Genomic DNA, 16703 nt, shown 5'->3' on the forward strand with positions numbered 1-16703 from the left:
GGGCCCTGGGGGCTGTATGCAGAGGGACAGGGAGGTGCAGGGCCCTCCAGGCCCCTGCCTGCCACTTGCCTTCCCTGCAGCCCTGCTGTTGAGGCGCGGCCCTCCCCACCTCGGCGTGGGCCCCCCAGGATGAGCAAACTGCCCGGGGACCTGCGGGACTTGGAGCGCAGCCTGCCGGCCGTGGCGTCCCTGGGCTCCTCGCTGTCCCACAGCCAGAGCTTCTCCTCACACTTCCTCCCACCACTTCCCGAGAAGCGCCGGGCCATCTCTGACGTCCGCCGCACCTTCTGCCTCTTCGTTACCTTCGACCTGCTCTTCATCTCCCTGCTCTGGATCATTGAGCTGAACGTGAGTGGGGGCGAGGGCGGGGGCGGCACGGGGCGTGGAGGGCGCCATTTAATCCCTCTGCCACAAGGGAGGGTTGCCTCTGCCATGGGTGGGTAAAGTGAAGGATGGGAGATGAGAACAGCTGTCATCGTCTTCCGGACGAAGAAAAGCAGCGCCAGGGGTTGAGTCACTCCGCCAGGCTCTTCAGCAAAGGCGCTGGAGGGAGGCCGCTCGGGCCCCTGGCTGCTGCTGGGCTCTCGGCCTCCGCCACACTGCCCCCTCGTGGAGCCTCTGAGAACGGAGGAGGCCGAGGGGAAGGGGCTCTGCTGAGCTCGTGCACCGCCTGTCTTCCTCCTGCCCTGCTTGCTGTCTAGACTCCAATGCATTCACTTACTTACTCTCTCATTCACTCAGCTAACATTTGTTGAGCCCTTGCTGTGTCCCAGGCATTTGTGTTTTTAGCTGAATGATGGTAGGGAGAAAATAAGTAAAAACTCCCAGATTCCAGTGGCCCCAGGTTTTGATGAGAAACTGCCTGATGGCCCGGAAATGGAGCTGCCTCACAGTGCTGGGGCCACCTCCCCCCACAGTGCTCCCACCCTCAGGAACACAGTCCACCTGACCGTGGGGCCTCACCTGACCTCAGCGCCCCAGAGGGAAGCCCAGGCCTGGTCCCACCCCAGCTCCTGCGCTGTTGACTGGGTGACCTCAGCCCCTCCGAGCGCCCCCCCCCCCCCCCCGCAGCAGGCCGCAGCCCTGGATCCCAGGGGCCCTTCCCCCTGCTTGGGTGATAAAAAAAAAAAAAAAAAAAACAGGGCCTTTCTCTCTTTCTCTTCCTTTCTCTTGAACAGAGCCTTTATAGAAGTAGAGTTTGGGGAAGGGGCTGGCTTAGGAGAAAAGAGGACGAGTTTGATTCTGGGGTGTTGCACTGGAGGAAAGACGGGGCTCAGAGGAGGGTGACTGTCCCTTGTGCACCGGAGAGGAACTTGCAGGGCAGTGAGCTGGAGTCACCAGCAGGGAGGGCCTTGGGGCCATCTTCCCCATGAAAAAGACGAGACCCAGCTCAGCCTTTTACAGCTTCCAAGGTCTTAGGATTCTTCCTTCTGAAGGCCTCAGAGAATACAAAGCAGACAGTAAAAACTCACCCACACCCTCCATTCAGTACAGATTTTATAACCAGGGAAGGGCTGAACGTTTTTTTGATCATTTTTCTTTTGAAATGGCTCAGCTGTCAGGGGAGACTGCTCGGCAGTCATGCATCCTTGAGTATTCTCAAAGTAAGAAAACCTAACTACAAACTGTTTTCAAATGTAATAAAAACCTCAGAATACTGGATTTAACTATTAGAACCAACGTGATGCTTCCCTGGGCAGCCCTTTAATGAAGGTTTTATCTCAGTGTTGTGGTTTTTCTCTCTGTCTGCTGCAGTTGGTGTGTTTTCAGTTCCCTGGCAGGTCCTGTCAGTGTTGTTCAGTGGATGCCAGGAGCCCTCTGGGTTCTGTGACCACTGCAGAGACTGGCAGAGCAGGGGCCATGCTGGCGGCTCCCCCACCGTGGGAGAAGAGCGTGCGTGCAGAGCGCTGGGGTCAGCAGCTGCTGGGTGGGCGGGCTGTGGAGCCCTGGAGAAAGCAAGAGAAGAAGGGCTGGGGTGGGCAGCCACACTGGGATGTGGTGAGAGGTGATGTCAGATTTTGTGGCTTAAAGGTAGAATCGCCAGGTGGGGACGCAGAGGGGCACCCAGGTGTCAGTGAGTGTCCTTCACTGCCCAGACTGCTGGCCTCCTTCCTGGCATCAGAAGTGCCCCGAAGCTTTATAAAGATTTCTGATATTAAGCTCACCCTGAGATCCAGACTAGCGGGCCGTCTCCCTCCCTCCCTCTCTTTCTCTCTCCCCCCTCTCCTCCTCTCTCCCTTCTTACTCTCCTCTTCTCTCTCTCTCTCCCCCCCCCCCTTTCTTTCTCTCTCTCAAGTACTAAACATTGAACCCAGGGGCATTCTGCCTCCAGGCCATACCTCCAGCCAGTTTTGTTTGTTTTGGAACAGGGTCTCACTAGGTTGCTCAGAATCTCCCTATGTTGTGGAGGCTGCTCTTGAACCTGTGATACTTCTGTTCAGCCTCCAAAATCCTAGGATTATAGGTATGTGCCACCATGCCTAGCTAGATCTCCAGCCTTATTTTTAAATTTGGAAACAGGGTCTCAGTGGCTGAGGCCGTCCTCAAACCTGCAATTCTCCTGTCTCAGCCTCCCAAGTACTGGGATAACAGTCATGTTTCACCATGCCTGGGACGTCTGTATCTTTAAACAAACTCCCCCACTTCATCAGATGACCTGCCAGAAATTAGAAGCCCCTGGTCTAGGTGGTCATGAAGGGGCTCCTCCACGGAGTTCCTAGAGCCTTCCATTCCCAGGGTCCCCTTGTGTCCTCTCTTCTTTGGGTGCACCCTTTCTGAGGATTTAGGCTACGGTCTGGCACTTGGAATCCATCCAGGCCCCCTCATCTCCTAGACCCCTGGACACTGGAGTCTCAGGGGTCCCAGTGAAAATGCATAGTGGGCTGGGCAGGAACGGGAGCGAGGACAGGGCTACTAACTTTCCACGCCATTTTCTCCAGCAGCGTGATGGATTTTGCCCATTAAGCACAAACCTAATCAATTGATTTGCCACCTGGGGCTCCGTCTGACACCGCTCTCCACTCCGGCCCCTGTCACCCAGACAGATTGTTGGCTGGGAAGATGGAGCGCCACAGTGCTGGGAGGGAGATGGAATTATGAGGGGGGCAGGCTCCCAGCACCCGCCTGCCAGGCCTGCACAGGCCCACCCCTCCCTGCGCTGCCCCTTCCCTGCCGGTGTGCTAGAGCCCAGCCCTGATGGGGCTGCTGGCATCCTGAGGGAGAGCAAAGGCGGCGGAGTCTCGGGCTTCTTGGTGCTTTGGGGCCCCCTTGGGTGGTGGCTTGGCGTTAATGGCCCACCTTCCAGGTTCCCCCACCCTACCCTGCCCCGTGCTGGGAGGTGAGGGGCAGCCCCAGGGTTGGGGCTCTACCCACGGGACTCTTCCTGTCTTTCTCTCTCAGACCAACACAGGCCTCCCCAAAAACCTGGAGCAGGAGATCATCCACTACAACTTTAAGTCCTCCTTCTTTGACATCTTTGTGAGTGGCCTCGGGAGATCCCGGGAACCTGGGGGCGGGGCGCAGCAGGTTGCCTTTGGCTGGGTGTGAACAAGGGGCCCGGCTCCCATCTGCCATCTTCACAAAGGTGCCTCATGGGGCCTCCCTTAAAGAGACTAAAAAATAGCGTTGGGGGTATAGCTCAGAGGTACAATGCCCAGGACCCCCCCACCCCAAAATCCAAACTGACCCGGCCATCCACTCCTGAGGCGAGCACCCTGAAGCTGGGGAGCTGGGCCGGGGTGTCGCCCTGCAGCAGGGCGGGGCGCTGGCCTCTGACAGCGTGGCGCCCTCCCGCCAGGTCCTGGCCTTCTTCCGCTTCTCAGGACTGCTCCTGGGCTATGCAGTGCTGCGGCTCCGCCACTGGTGGGTGATTGCGGTAAGATGCCAGCAGCAGGCGTGGGGTGGCGGGATGGGGTGCGGGACTGGCTCCCGCTTTTGCCTCCCCCCTCACCTCTCACCTCCGCCCTCCCGGCAGATCACTACGCTGGTGTCCAGTGCGTTCCTCATTGTCAAGGTCATCCTCTCTGAGGTCAGCGGCTCAGGGGCTGGTTGCCTGGTGGGCATCTGATATGGGGCATGGGCTTCCCCTGAGAAAAGGCCCTTTCTTTGGTTTGGGGTGTCTGCCCTGTTGTCAGGGTTGGAATGAGGAGGAATTCTGTCCTTAGATATTCCCAAGGAATCATCCTTAGAGGGTCTCCCCACTTAGCCCCTGGTAGCCCAGGGATTAGAAAGTGCTTTTTGTGGCCAAACCTCAGTTTATCCTGCTGTGGACACAATTATTCCGTCTCAGAGTCATGTGCCGCAGAGGGTCCCCAAACAGCTGGCACCAGGAGTGGGGTCTATGCCAGCAGAGTCGGTGGCCCCCGGAGGGGGCTCTGGGTCCGGGGTGACCCCGTGCTGTGGAGCTCAGCCCCCCTCCACCTTAGCTGCTCAGCAAAGGCGCGTTTGGCTACCTGCTCCCCATCGTCTCCTTCGTCCTCGCCTGGCTGGAGACCTGGTTCCTTGACTTCAAAGTCCTGCCCCAGGAGGCTGAGGAGGAGCGATGTGAGTGCTGGGCACGGGGGCACGAGGGTCCTCCCAGCTCCAAAGAGAGTGAGTTCGAGGCCATCTTGCTGCCTCTGAGCAGCCTACAGCATGACTCTCCCATGGGACACCGGCCCCTGTCTGCCCCCAGGGTACCTTGCCGCCCAGGCTGCTGTTGCCCGTGGACCCCTACTCTTCTCCGGAGCTCTGTCTGAGGGACAGTTCTACTCACCCCCAGAATCCTTTGCAGGTGAGGGCGGGCGGGCGGGGTGGGGCCCTGTGAGGAGGGAGGTAGGCTGGGTCTGTTCTTTCTGTTCCTTCTCCTGGGCTCCCTGGGGAGAGCCAGCAACCCCCTCCCACACGCCTCTGCCCCCCCCCCCGCATCCTGGCGCTCACATCCCGGAGCCTCGCCCCCTCCCACTCTCTCCCCACCCCTCGCCATTGCCACCCGCGCTTGTTTCCCGCAGGGTCTGACAACGAATCAGATGAGGAAGTCACTGGGAAGAAAAGTTTCTCTGCCCAGGTACTTGCTGCCCGTGCCCACTCTCCCTTTGGAGTGGGTGCCAGGGAGTGGGTTCCAGGCTTGGCCAGGAAGGCAGGACAGTTCCCCACAGCCTAAGCAGCAGTCAGCACCCACCCACCCAATGAGTATCTGCTGCGCCCAGGACAGTCAGGCTCCCCATCTGCCCCAGGCAGAGGCCATGGGAGGAGCAGGCCAGGAGACCCTCGGCCCACCTCTGCCTGGGTCACACCCCTCGGGCAGGAGCGTGGAGAGTCTAGAGAGAGCAGGCCCTGAGCAAGTTGGGGTGTGGGCCTCGGGCTGACCCCGTCCTGTCCCCCACCCCTGGCCAGGATCGCGAGTACATCCGCCAGGGGAGGGAGGCCACCGCCGTGGTGGACCAGATCCTGGCTCAGGAGGAGAACTGGAAGTTCGAGAAGAATAATGTAAGAAGCGTCTTTCCCACCCAAGCCTCCTCTTCACTTTGGGGGGTCTTAGCCTTTCTCTGAGGCCTGAAACATTAACCTGAGCTTGTGTGGACGGAACCACATTCCTGGCCCAGGAGAGTGGTCTGGGCCCTGGGGTCAGCTGTTGGGCAGAGGCCAGGATGAATTGGACCTTTCCTCTGTCTCCCCCTTCCGGCCTCGCCTCCCTGCTGCTGGGGCCCTCTGCCACAGGCTTTGAAGGGGCAGCCAGGCTCTGCCTGTGTCCGGTGTCTTGTTTCATGATCAAAACAACATTATCTAAAAAGATTGCAGAGAGCTTGGGAAACAGGGAAGTGTGGCCCAGTGCCGCTCTCTGGCCAGGTCCTCCGGCTGCCCTGGCGACCTGGGGATGGGGCTCCTCGTGGCCGCAGCCACAGTTGCCTGTCTTTCGACGAGAGATCAAAGCCTCCCTCCTTGCGGCCTGTGCTTGCCAGAGCTACCATTTTGTAACTACGCTCAGATGCCTCCAAACTCTTGGAGTCGTCTACCCTCGGCTGTTAGAAGCCTGCCCTGCCTGTCTCCCGTCCCTGTGCCGCCAGCCCACCCCTCATGCCCTGCACCCTTCTCCCTGCCACCCTCTGTCCCTGCCACAGGAGTATGGGGACACCGTGTACACCATCGAGGTTCCCTTTCACGGCAAGACCTTCATCCTGAAGGTGAGTGGGGAAAGGGGGTCCTGGAGCCTCCTGTTCCATCTGGGGCTCCAGGAAGGGGCCGAGGGGCTGGCCCCCTAATCACAGAGAGGGGCCCGTATGTGCAAGCCTCTCTGACATCGCCCCGCCTGCCCCACCCACGCAGACCTTCCTGCCCTGCTCCGCGGAGCTGGTGTACCAGGAGGTGATCCTGCAGCCCGAGAGGATGGTCCTGTGGAACAAGACGGTGACAGCCTGCCAGGTGCGCCCTGCCTGGCCCCGCCCAGCCACCTCTCGCCACATGGGTCAGGGCACCATCACCCCTGGGGGGGCCTGGCTGCATCACCCCCAGAGCACTTGAGTGGCAGGACCCAGGCAGGGAGGAGGCTGGCCTGGGAAGTCCCTGACGTGTTAGACCATCCTTGGGGTGAGCTGTGCCTCATGTCTCCCTGACGGGTCCTCAGATCCTGCAGCGAGTAGAAGACAACACCCTTATTTCCTATGATGTGTCTGCGGGGGCTGCAGGTGGCGTGGTCTCCCCCAGGTGAGCGCCCCCACCTCAGCCAGGGCTCCAGCGCTGGGTCTGGGGTCCTGTGTCCCGGCTCTAACCCTCTCTCCCCCAGGGACTTTGTGAATGTCCGCCGCATCGAACGCCGCAGAGACCGGTACCTGTCGTCAGGCACCGCCACCGTGCACTGCGCTAAACCCCCGACGCACAGATACGTCAGGTGGGCCTGGCCTTGCAGGCTCCCCGGGAGCAATGGCCAGCGAGCTGCCCAGGGTACAGCGTGTGCAGCTGGGCGCCCTCCCCTGCCGAGCCCGCCTTCCTGTCCCCTGTCCTGCTGGGCTTTGCCGCTCCTGGTCCCTAATCTTGCTAATCTTGCTGACTGGAAGCAAGCCACCAAGACTGGAGGGACATGTAGCGGGCAGCTGGCAGGGATAGACCATGGGTGGGAACTTGTCCAGGGAATGGGGCCGGGAGCCGTGAGGTCGTGCTGCGCTTTGGGTCTGGGTTTCATTTTTCTGCCTCAGGAAACTGGGTCCCCTTGCTGCTTTCTCCTCTCTCCCCAAACTCCACTGCCTCCTCTTTCTCCTGAATGGTGTGGGAGGCCCCTCAAAGGGAGAGGAGTTAGGGGCTCCCTGCTCCTGTCCCCACCTTCCTCCTAGTTCTCCCTGCCAGCTAATCCAGACCACCGAGCTCAGGACCTCCTGCGGGCCCCATACTTCCCAGCAGAGAGTTTTTGGAACGTGCGATTGGGGCTGTCTTGGCCCTGTGACCAGCTTGCTGGGTGATGGGGAAGCACCTTTCACTCTCTGTGCCAATTTCCTTATCTCTGTGGGCTTAAGCCTGCTGTCTTATCTCTGACCCCCTCCCCAGAAGGCATTGCCTTCGGGAGCCTCAGGGCACTAGCTGCTCCCTGGGTTGGACAGGGGTGGGAAGGGCCACCCCAGGCCCCCGTCACCACCAGAACTGCCCTCACATGTCTGGATAGAGTGGGTGAGGGCTGAGAAGGCGGTGAGCTCGCTGTCACTGGGGGTGTGCAAACACCAGCAAGGTGTTGTGGGAAGATCGCAGAGTCTGCGGGGTGGAAGGCTGACCCAGTGGCCCCTGGACACCAGGTCTGAGCCCTGCTGAGACAGGTGGCAGTTCCTAGACCAGCCTCTGCTCTCGTTCTCCTGCCCCAGGCCAAGCTGGGCCAAGACTGGGGCGGGCAGGGGGTGCTTGGGAGCCTGGCTGGGCTCCAGGGCGCCTCTCCCCAGCACCTCTTCTCTCCTTAGGGGGGAGAACGGGCCTGGGGGCTTCATCGTGCTCAAGTCGGCCAGCAACCCCCGAGTCTGCACCTTCATCTGGATCCTTAACACAGATCTCAAGGTGGGGGCTGCAAGACCGGCCCTATGGGGTGGAGGGGACTGTGCTGCCAGCTTGCTTTGCTATGACCCTAGGGGCTCTCTGCCACGCTCAGGGCCCCTACTTTCAGCCTTCACTCTGACTTGAGGGCTGACGACAGTCCAGATGGTACTCTAGCCCCGAGTGTGGGAGGGCAGGTGCCTCCCCTCACTCCCCTCTGATTCCCTGAGCCCTGGAGAGGGTGCTGGCCGCCAGCCCGGCCCCACCCGGGTCTGTTTGTATGGCTGGTGCCAAAACCCGGGCACAGCATGTTCTTCCTGCTAAGAGTGAGGGGAGAGGGGGGTCCCGGCGGGATTCCAGAGCTGCACCTGCATTCTGGCCCAGAGCACCCCTGCTGGTGCCAGCTGCAAGCCAGCGGGGAGACCCTGCCAAGAGCAAGTCATGTAACTGCTGCCTTCCTCCCCCAGGGCCGCCTGCCCCGGTACCTCATCCACCAGAGCCTCGCGGCCACCATGTTTGAATTTGCCTTTCACCTGCGGCAGCGCATTGGAGAGCTGGGGGCCCGGGCGTGACTGTGCCTCCATTGCCCGCCCTGCAGGCCAGGGTCCTGTCGCTGTGGCCTCCAGAGCCAGGAAGAGGGGCAGCTGAACTTCTTGCTGCCCACGGAAGACCTGGCCCCTAGCTGCCCCTCCACTGAGCAGCACGTGCCTGGACCCAGTGCTTGTAGGGCGCAGCATTGGAGCCTGGGGGCTGCTGATGTTGACAAGACATTCCTCCTCTTAGAGGAGAAGCTTGCTCCCTTGCCACGGGCTGGACTGAGCTAGGAAGCCTGGACTTGGCTGGGAGGGCCAGGGCCTCGCGGGAGGGGCGAGGCACCCAGCAGGAGGGTGAAGGAGCCCTTCATCTGCCTGCTCAATCAGTTTTTTAGGATTATTTAAAGGGTCTGGGACCTTTTTCCATATGCACTTGTGGGGAAGTGGGGGGCAGTGGGTGTTGGCAGCAAACCTCTGCCTACAGCCTGGTTGCCCCCCTCTCCCCAGGGCCTCCTTGGGGACCTTTGTAATTTGAGCCAATTAAACACATGAACTAAAAAAAAAAAAAAAGCTTCCTGCTTTGGCACCTTGGCCTGGGCTCAGCCTCTTGAGAGCAGCGAAGGGCAGCCCTCTCGATGGGGAAGGGATGGGTCACTGGGATGCAGAAACACCACCCATCCCGCCAGCTCCTGGACTCCCCCTGACCCAGCAGCTGAGGCTGCAGGAGGGTGGGCTACAGTCTGTGGCCCAGAGTTGTTGGGGAAGGCACCCAGCAGCCACACAACAGGCCTTGACTGTTCCAGGGTACTGATACCAGGTCACTGATGCACCCCTGGGATCCTAGAGCCCTGGGCCTCTCAGGTTCCACTCCTGCCCACCCGCAGGTTTCTGAAGGAGACAGTTTCTTAAGAACCAGATGGATCCTATCTTGGTCCCAGCCAGGTGTATGATCCTGGATTGTCACGAGATTAAAAGGTATCCAGAATAGGGCGTGGTGCCGCCATAATTGACAGAGTGCAGCTCTGCACCCAGCAGCTGGGGCCCCCGGGACCCCCCTGCCCTATCACTGCCTTGCCTGGTGCCCTCTGCTTGGCACATGCAGCGATGCCCTCACCCCTGGGCACCAGCATCTTGGGCCAGCTTCCTGTGGCTCCCCACAGCCTCTTCCCCACTCCCTTCACACAGTGCTGGTCCCTTCCCACATATTGCCCTGGAGGACCCAGAGCGCTCCTGCTCATCCTGTCATGGCTGGAAAGCAGGGACCGGACGGGGCACACAGCCTATTTATGGCTGCATCGGGCTCCAGCCAGGTCTTCTGACTCCCTCATCAGGGCTCCTGTGTTCCCATCTCACCCCATTCCTCCCTGGTGGCATGTTGGGGGCAGAGCTGGGCCACCTCCCACACGTGCCCCTCCACCTGACTGGCTTGACCTAGGAGCCCTGGCCCTAAGGAAGGAAAACATGGCCGAGGTTCCCGCCCAGGGTCCCAGGTGTGGGATTGGTGTCCGCTCACCCCTGCTGGTGTGGCGTCAGCGGTTCAGATGCCTGAGGACAGGATTGAACTGTCCCTCTGGTGGAGGGGCCCAGCTGGGAATGTGCCCTTGAGCCCTGGAGACAAGAAAGTGGGGGCAGGGGGGCTAAGCAGTCTTGGAACAGGCCGAGGGGGCCTCAGTGCATGCCGCTGCTATCTCTTGCTCTGTTTACAGCCGAGCGCCGTCCTCCCTGGGCAAAGGGGAACGGGCGGGGCAGAGGGCAGTGCCAAGGTGGCACGAGGCTGGGCATGTGCCTGGGCTCGGGTGGTTTCAGCGGTGTGGCAGGTGCCCAGGTGCTGCTCTGAGGACCCTAGCGCCCACCAGAGCATCTTGGCCCCATCAGAAGCTGACCTCTGGCCTGGGGGGGTCCAGAGTCCAGGTGCTCAAACCCCCCACCCTAGACTCAGAGCCCCCCCCCCCATCAGTGAGTCTTGGCTCTGCTTATAGCATCTGACGCCAGAGGGGCCAAAAATAGCCCCCAGAGAAGGGGGAGAGGGAAGCTATTTAGAGGGCCTGGAGGAGCGGAGCAGAGCAGAGGGAGCAAGGATTGACCATGGCCACTTCAGAGCTGAGCTGCCAGGTGTCCGAGGAGAACCCTGAGCGCAGAGAGGCCTTCTGGGCTGAATGGAAAGACCTGACTCTGTCCACACGGCCTGAGGAGGGGTGAGTGCAGTTTGGCTAGGAGTCCTGCCTCTACCCCCCAAAGAACCCTCCCCAAGCCAGAGTCCGGAAGCCTGAAACTTCTAGGGGTAGGATCAGAAGTCACCGGTGAGGGACAGCCCCCGAAGCCACTTCTCCCTCCGCAGCCAGCCAGCGGCTGGAGCAGCGGCTCTCAGCGCTCACCCCTCCCCTTGCCTTCCAGCTGCTCACTGCACGAGGAGGACACCCAGCAGCATGAGACCTACCACCGGCAGGGGCAGTGCCAGGCACTGGTGCAGCGCTCCCCCTGGCTGGTGATGCGGATGGGCATCCTCGGCCGCGGGCTGCAGGAGTACCAGCTGCCCTACCAGCGGGTGCTGCCACTGCCCATCTTCACCCCCACCAAAGTGGGGGCCGCCAAAGAGGAGCGCGAGGAAACCCCCATCCAGCTGCGGGAACTGCTGGCGCTGGAGACAGCCCTGGGCGGCCAGTGCGCGGAGCGCCAGGACGTGGCTGAGATCACCAAGCAGCTGCCCCCCGTGGTGCCTGTCAGCAAGCCTGGGGCTCTTCGCCGCACCCTGTCTCGTTCCATGTCCCAGGAAGCACAGAGAGGCTGAGAGGGACTGTGACTCAGGCTCCACTGTGCCCGCCCAGGGCTGGGCTCTTCCTGGCTAGGACCCTGGAGGGGAGCTGCTGGCCATGGACGCTTTGTAGTTTGCCCAGCGTTGGGGGCTATGAGAGGAGGGAGCCAGAGGCCAGGATGCCTGGGTCCCCTGAGTTCCCAAAGGGAGGGGAGCAAAGGCAGTGGGCACTAAGGGTGGACAGCTGGGTGTCAGCACAGCCGAGCACTCTCAGCCCCAGGAGAAGGGATGAAAGGTGCTGGTAAGGGCAGGCGGTCTCTGGGAGCAGCCACCCTGGTCCAGGTTTCAGCTTCAGAGAAGGACTGGACAAGTGTGAGAGGGAGTTGGATGCTCCAGGAAGGAGACTTGGAGAGGAGACTGGAGGCAGGGGGATGTGAAGAGGGCAGAGGCAGGGCGGGCCCCCGGCACCCTCTGTTAGCGCTGCAATAAATGCTCGACCATGTTGCCGTCTTGTCTTTTTTCCTTGTGGTTGTGAGGGCCAGCTCATTAGTGCCCCTCTCCCATGCCCCCTGGACTTCTCGGAACAAGCCCTGCAGCTGAGCTAAGCTACTAGGTACACCCCACACCCGGGGGGTGGGGTGCAGGGCAGAGTTGTAAACAGGGTTGCCATTTGTCCAGTCCCCTTCCTGTGCCCTGACTCTGCTGCCTAATCTTGGCTTCAAAGTCTAATCCCTGGCACTGGACAGTGCCCAGCAAGCCAGCTGGCATCAGGGTTTGTTTAAATGATATGGAGAATATGAAGGGGGCTGGCACCAGGACTGTCCTTGGCGGTGCCTCAGGGTGTGGAGGGGTCAGCGACCCTGAGGCCTCAGCTGCAGATCCTCACAGAATCAATCCTTGGCTGGGCCTGGCGCTCCACCTCCCTGGCCTGGGTGGGTTGTGGGGGGGGATGAATATGGGGTCAGGTTCCTGTCTGTGACCCCTGCAGCTGTTGTGATGACTCATGCCCCAACCAGGCTGTGTGGCCCGGCAAGGAGACTTTTCCCTTGGGACAAGGAGGGGGCACAGAGGAGGCCTGGGTCAAGGGAGGCCAAGGGCCCATCTTGGGCAGAGGTACCCGCCTGATTCAGAGGGGTCCCATTTCAGGAAGGCCATGCAGCTGCTGGGTGCAGAGCTGGCTTCCCACTTGTGGGGGTAAAAGAGAAGACTGGCATCCTGAGAGCGGGACGGAGGCCTGGCCTGGCCAGCTTCCCAGAGAGGGCTGTCTGGAGAGGAGGAGGGCCAGAGACCATGGCAAGTCAAACACACCGCTGTGCCCCTAATGTCCCTGGCATCGAGCGCCCAGTACACCTTCCACCCTCACCTGGGTCCTCATCCCACATCTAGAACATCTCGGACGGGAACATCTTGAACCTCCCAGATAAGCATAGGAGCCCGAGGGGCCACAGGGAGCAGGCTTCTCTGGCTGCTGAGTGCGTTAGCTGCTCCCGTCCCTATCGCAGGCCATCGGGGTGGGTGGGAGCCCGGCCAGCTCTGGGGCACCCCCGGCGATGCAACAGAGGTCGGAACAGCAGTCGGAACGGACTGTCCTTTCTAGAGGTGCGGGGGGGGGGGGGGTATAGAGGCCTCGAGGAGGGGCGGGGGGAACTGGGTGTCCTTGCTAAGGAAAGGGTGGGGGCTGGAAGGGGTGTGGGAGGAAGGGGGTCCAGACCCCAGGGGTCTGCGGCTTTGCGAGGAGGGCACTGTGAGGTGGCTGGGGACAGAGGTGAATTCAAACCTGGGGAAAGAGGGTGGGGATGCCGGGCAAAATGGGCGAACGGCCGCGCGGAGCTGGGCTGCGGGCCGGGGGTCAGGGGCGCGGGGCAGGTGAGGCCGAGGGTGGGGCAGCTGATGTTCCAGCGGGCTCCCCCACACCCCGGCGTGTCTGCGGCTGCGGCACTAACGGAGATGGATGCGGTGGCCGGCGCGCGTGGCCCGGGGCGGCTCATCACTCAGCCGCCGCCCCCGCAGCGGGGGGGGGGGGGTCGGGGCGGGGGTCCGGCCTAGATAAAGGGGCAGGGAGGCGAGCGGGGCCCAGGGCGGGCGGCGGCGCCAGCATGAGCGGAACGGACCCGAGCCGCGCGGCGGGCACCGACCCCGACCCCGACTCCGACCCGGGCCGCGCGGCGGTGGCCTGGGCCTACCAGCGCTTCGAGCCCCGCGCCTACCTGCGGAACAACTACGCGCCCCCTCGCGGGGACCTGAGCAGCCCCGACGGCGTCGGGCCCTGGAAGCTGCGCTGCTTGGCGCAGACCTTCGCCACCGGTGAGAGAGGGGAAACGGAGGCACGGGGAGGCGTCATCAGGAAGCAGAGGGGACAGAGGGGGGAGAAGAGAGAACGCACCAGATAGCCACCAAGAAGAGAAGAGGAGGCAGGAAGCTAAAAGGTGCAAACAGAGAGAAGGAGGAAGCCGGGCGCAGCGGCCGATAGTCCCAGTACTGGGGAGGTCGAGGCAGTAGGATCATGTGAGTCCAGGAGTTCTGGGCAGGCGTGGGCAACATAGTGGACCCCACCCCCTCAAAGAGGGCAGGGCGAAACGAGGAAGAGGAGCAGTGACTTAGGAGAGAGGGGGGAGGGGGATTGCTCAGGTGGGGCACAGGCAGAGCTGATGAAGGCAGATGCAAAGGAAGAAGTGAAGACAGATGGAGGGGAGAGAAAGGCCAGGTGCCTCGGGTGCCCCACTCGGCCTTGCTGGAGGTAGAGGATTCTAGATGTGGAGCCTGAGTTCCAAGGCGAGCCAGGCCATGCTGGAGCCAAGACGGCCTCGTTCAGTCTAATCTCAGAGCCAGGGTGTCTTCCAGGTAGAGACACTTATCCAGGGAGAAGGAAGACCTGGGGGGAAGCCGAAGAGGGGTGACAGGCAGGGGGTGCCTGGGCAAGCCGCTCTTCCTCTGCCCCCCAGGGGAGGTGTCTGGACGCACACTGATTGACATCGGGTCAGGCCCTACCATCTATCAGCTGCTCAGCGCCTGTGCCCACTTTGAGGACATCACCATGACCGATTTCCTAGAGGCCAACCGCCGGGAGCTGGGGCTCTGGCTACAGGAGGAGCCGGGGGCCTTCAACTGGAGCGTGTACAGCCAGCACGTGTGCCTCATTGAGGGCAAGGGGTAAGGCCCAGGGCGGGGGCTGGCCAGGGGGCTTCCCTGGGCGGCTGGGGGGCAGTGGGGCTGAGGGCAGCAGGCCTCATCTTGCCGTGGCCCCTGCGCAGTGAGTCCTGGCAGGAGAAGGAGGGCCAGTTGCGCGCCCGGGTGAAGCGTGTCCTGCCCATCGATGTGCACCAGCCTCAGCCCCTGGGAGTCACCAGCCTGGCGCCCCTGCCTGCCGACGCCCTGGTCTCTGCCTTCTGCCTGGAGGCTGTGAGCCCGGACCTCGCCAGCTTCCAGCGGGCCCTGGACCACATCACCACGCTGCTGAGGCCTGGGGGGCACCTGCTGCTCATCGGGGGCCTGGAGGAGTCGTGGTACCTGGCTGGGGAGGCCCGGCTGGCCGTGGTGCCCGTGTGTGAGGGGGAGGTGAGGGAGGCCCTGGTACGGAGTGGCTATGAAGTCCGGGACCTTCGCACCTACATCATGCCTACCCACCTCCGGACAGGCGTAGATGATGTCAAGGGCATCTTCTTTGCCTGGGCCCAGAAGAAGGCGGGGGCAGAGGTTTGAAGGCCCAGCATGCCCAGTGTCCTACGACCCTCACCCACCAGATTCCCTATTTCCTGAAGTGACACCTAATAAAGAAATCATTCCCTGCTGCCAAGTGTGCGAACCATCTGTGCTTTCCTGGGGAGCAACAAGGGCGCAGAGCTTTCTTCTGAGGGTAGGCTGTGGGAGGCGCCAACCTTGGCCTGTTTCCTTCCAGAAGCTTCCACAAGGGTAGCTTTCTGTACCACTCATCCTTCCCAAACTAAGGCAGGATAAGGTCAGCGGTAGCTCCCTGGGCATCCGCTGTGTGCCAGGCAGCTCTATCTGCCACATCGCTCGGTCCTTCCCCTCAGCGCCCAGCCCTGTTAGCCTGTTTCCTGGCGAAGCTTAGAGATGTTAAGAAGAGTAGTGAAGCCTGGTTCAGAGGCAAAGCCAGAAGAGTAGGGAGACTAAATTGCAGGGCCTTGGACGTGTCACGGTCCAGCCACAAACATAGGCAGGGGACGTGAGAGGGCACGAACCCACTGGTGCCAGCCTCCTCCTCCAGGCTGGACTTGGGCGCGGCCCAGCTCCCTGTCTGGCCTCTGCATCCCCTTCCAGAGGTGGGTGGAGACCCCGGGCTGTCGCTACCTCCAGTCAACGCGCCTCCTCCCTCCCTGCAGCCCACCCTATGCACACAAATGAGCTGAACGAGGGGAGAGGGGGAACTGGTTTATTAAGCATGTCCCTTGGTACCCTCCTGCCTTAAAATAGTTCTCAGTATCAGGAGAAGCTAACAAAGGCCACCCGAGTCCCTGAGGTCAGAGGATTAGGCTGGCTTCCCTCCCCCAAAACTCCAGCCCCCCTGCCTCAACTGTCTTTGTTTTTTGTTTGTTTGTTTGCTTTTTGAAGTACTTGGGGGTGGAACCCAGGGGCATTCTACCTCCAAGCTATACCTCCACACCCCCAGCCCTGTTTTTTATTCTTTATTTTGAAGCAGGGTCTCACTGATCCCACTGAGTTGCAAAAGGCCTCAATAAGTAGCTGAGGTTATCCGTGAACCGCGATCATCCTGTCTCAGCCTCCCGAATGCTGGGATTACAAGTGTGTGCCGCCACGCCCAGCTGTCTGGCATGGGAAGTATCTGGGGCAGTGCACTGTTCTTGGAGGCAGGAGAATACTATTGGCAACTGCCAGGGGTACCTTTATCAGGACACAGGCCCCATGTGGCCCCTGCCTGCCCTGGAAGAGTGGGTCCTTCTGGGGAGGGCAGAAGCAAGAGTCAGCCATAGCTCCCTCCTCTCCCACACTGCCTGACACCCCTCGAGGTCCAGGCTGTGGCAGGGAACTGGTGAGGGGAGGCCTACATGCCTAGGAAAGGAGGCGGGGCAGGAGAGGGCCCAGGAACCCCATTTCCCTTCTTCCCTCAACCCCTCAAAAGCTATCAGAGGGTGCTCTTAAGTTATGTGGGAAGCTGGGCGTGGGCACATGCTTGTAATCCCAGTACTTGGGAGGCTGAGACAGGAGGATCCAGGTCTCAGCGAGCGTGCGCACGCACACACACACACACACACACACACACACACACCCCTCTCTGTACTGCACACCTAGGTCTACACACACACACACACACACACACACACACACACACACACACACACACACACACACACACACACACACACACGAGGCATGTTCATTGCCCCATCACCTCTGTTCTAGGCCTGGCCCACACTCCCTTCACACTCACACATAGGCTCCCAATCAAAACTGTA

The 16703-nt window shown here is 61.2% G+C and overlaps 3 protein-coding genes across 4 annotated transcripts; all 3 read left to right on the forward strand.

Moving 5' to 3' along the window:
* Positions 1-129: 129 nt before the first annotated feature.
* Positions 130-8558, forward strand: STARD3 (StAR related lipid transfer domain containing 3; the record flags this gene model as incomplete). 2 transcript variants are annotated; one of them, XM_080713310.1, is made up of 14 exons in its annotated part: positions 130-348; positions 3400-3477; positions 3797-3874; positions 3974-4027; positions 4425-4542; positions 4673-4771; positions 4989-5044; positions 5374-5466; positions 6099-6161; positions 6304-6399; positions 6602-6681; positions 6761-6865; positions 7917-8010; positions 8454-8558. In XM_080713310.1, 14 exons carry the CDS (start codon positions 130-132, stop codon positions 8556-8558), a joined length of 1338 nt encoding a protein of 445 aa, XP_080569436.1. The 2 variants fall into 2 exon arrangements, with proteins under 2 accessions (XP_080569436.1, XP_080569437.1); XM_080713311.1 differs by lacking the exon at positions 3974-4027.
* Positions 8559-10604: 2046 nt separating this feature from the next.
* Positions 10605-11334, forward strand: TCAP (titin-cap; the record flags this gene model as incomplete). The annotated part of the gene is made up of 2 exons (XM_080713536.1): positions 10605-10714; positions 10914-11334. 2 exons carry the CDS (start codon positions 10605-10607, stop codon positions 11305-11307), a joined length of 504 nt encoding a protein of 167 aa, XP_080569662.1. The 3' UTR covers positions 11308-11334.
* A 2033-nt stretch (positions 11335-13367) lies between these two features.
* On the forward strand, positions 13368-14970 carry PNMT (phenylethanolamine N-methyltransferase; the record flags this gene model as incomplete). Its single annotated transcript, XM_080713629.1, has 3 exons — positions 13368-13575; positions 14214-14421; positions 14523-14970. 3 exons carry the CDS (start codon positions 13368-13370, stop codon positions 14968-14970), a joined length of 864 nt encoding a protein of 287 aa, XP_080569755.1.
* Between the last annotated feature and the right edge of the window lie 1733 nt (positions 14971-16703).

Source organism: Muscardinus avellanarius (assembly GCF_963383645.1).
Source record: "Muscardinus avellanarius genome assembly, chromosome: 16".
Lineage (NCBI taxonomy): Eukaryota > Metazoa > Chordata > Mammalia > Rodentia > Gliridae > Muscardinus > Muscardinus avellanarius.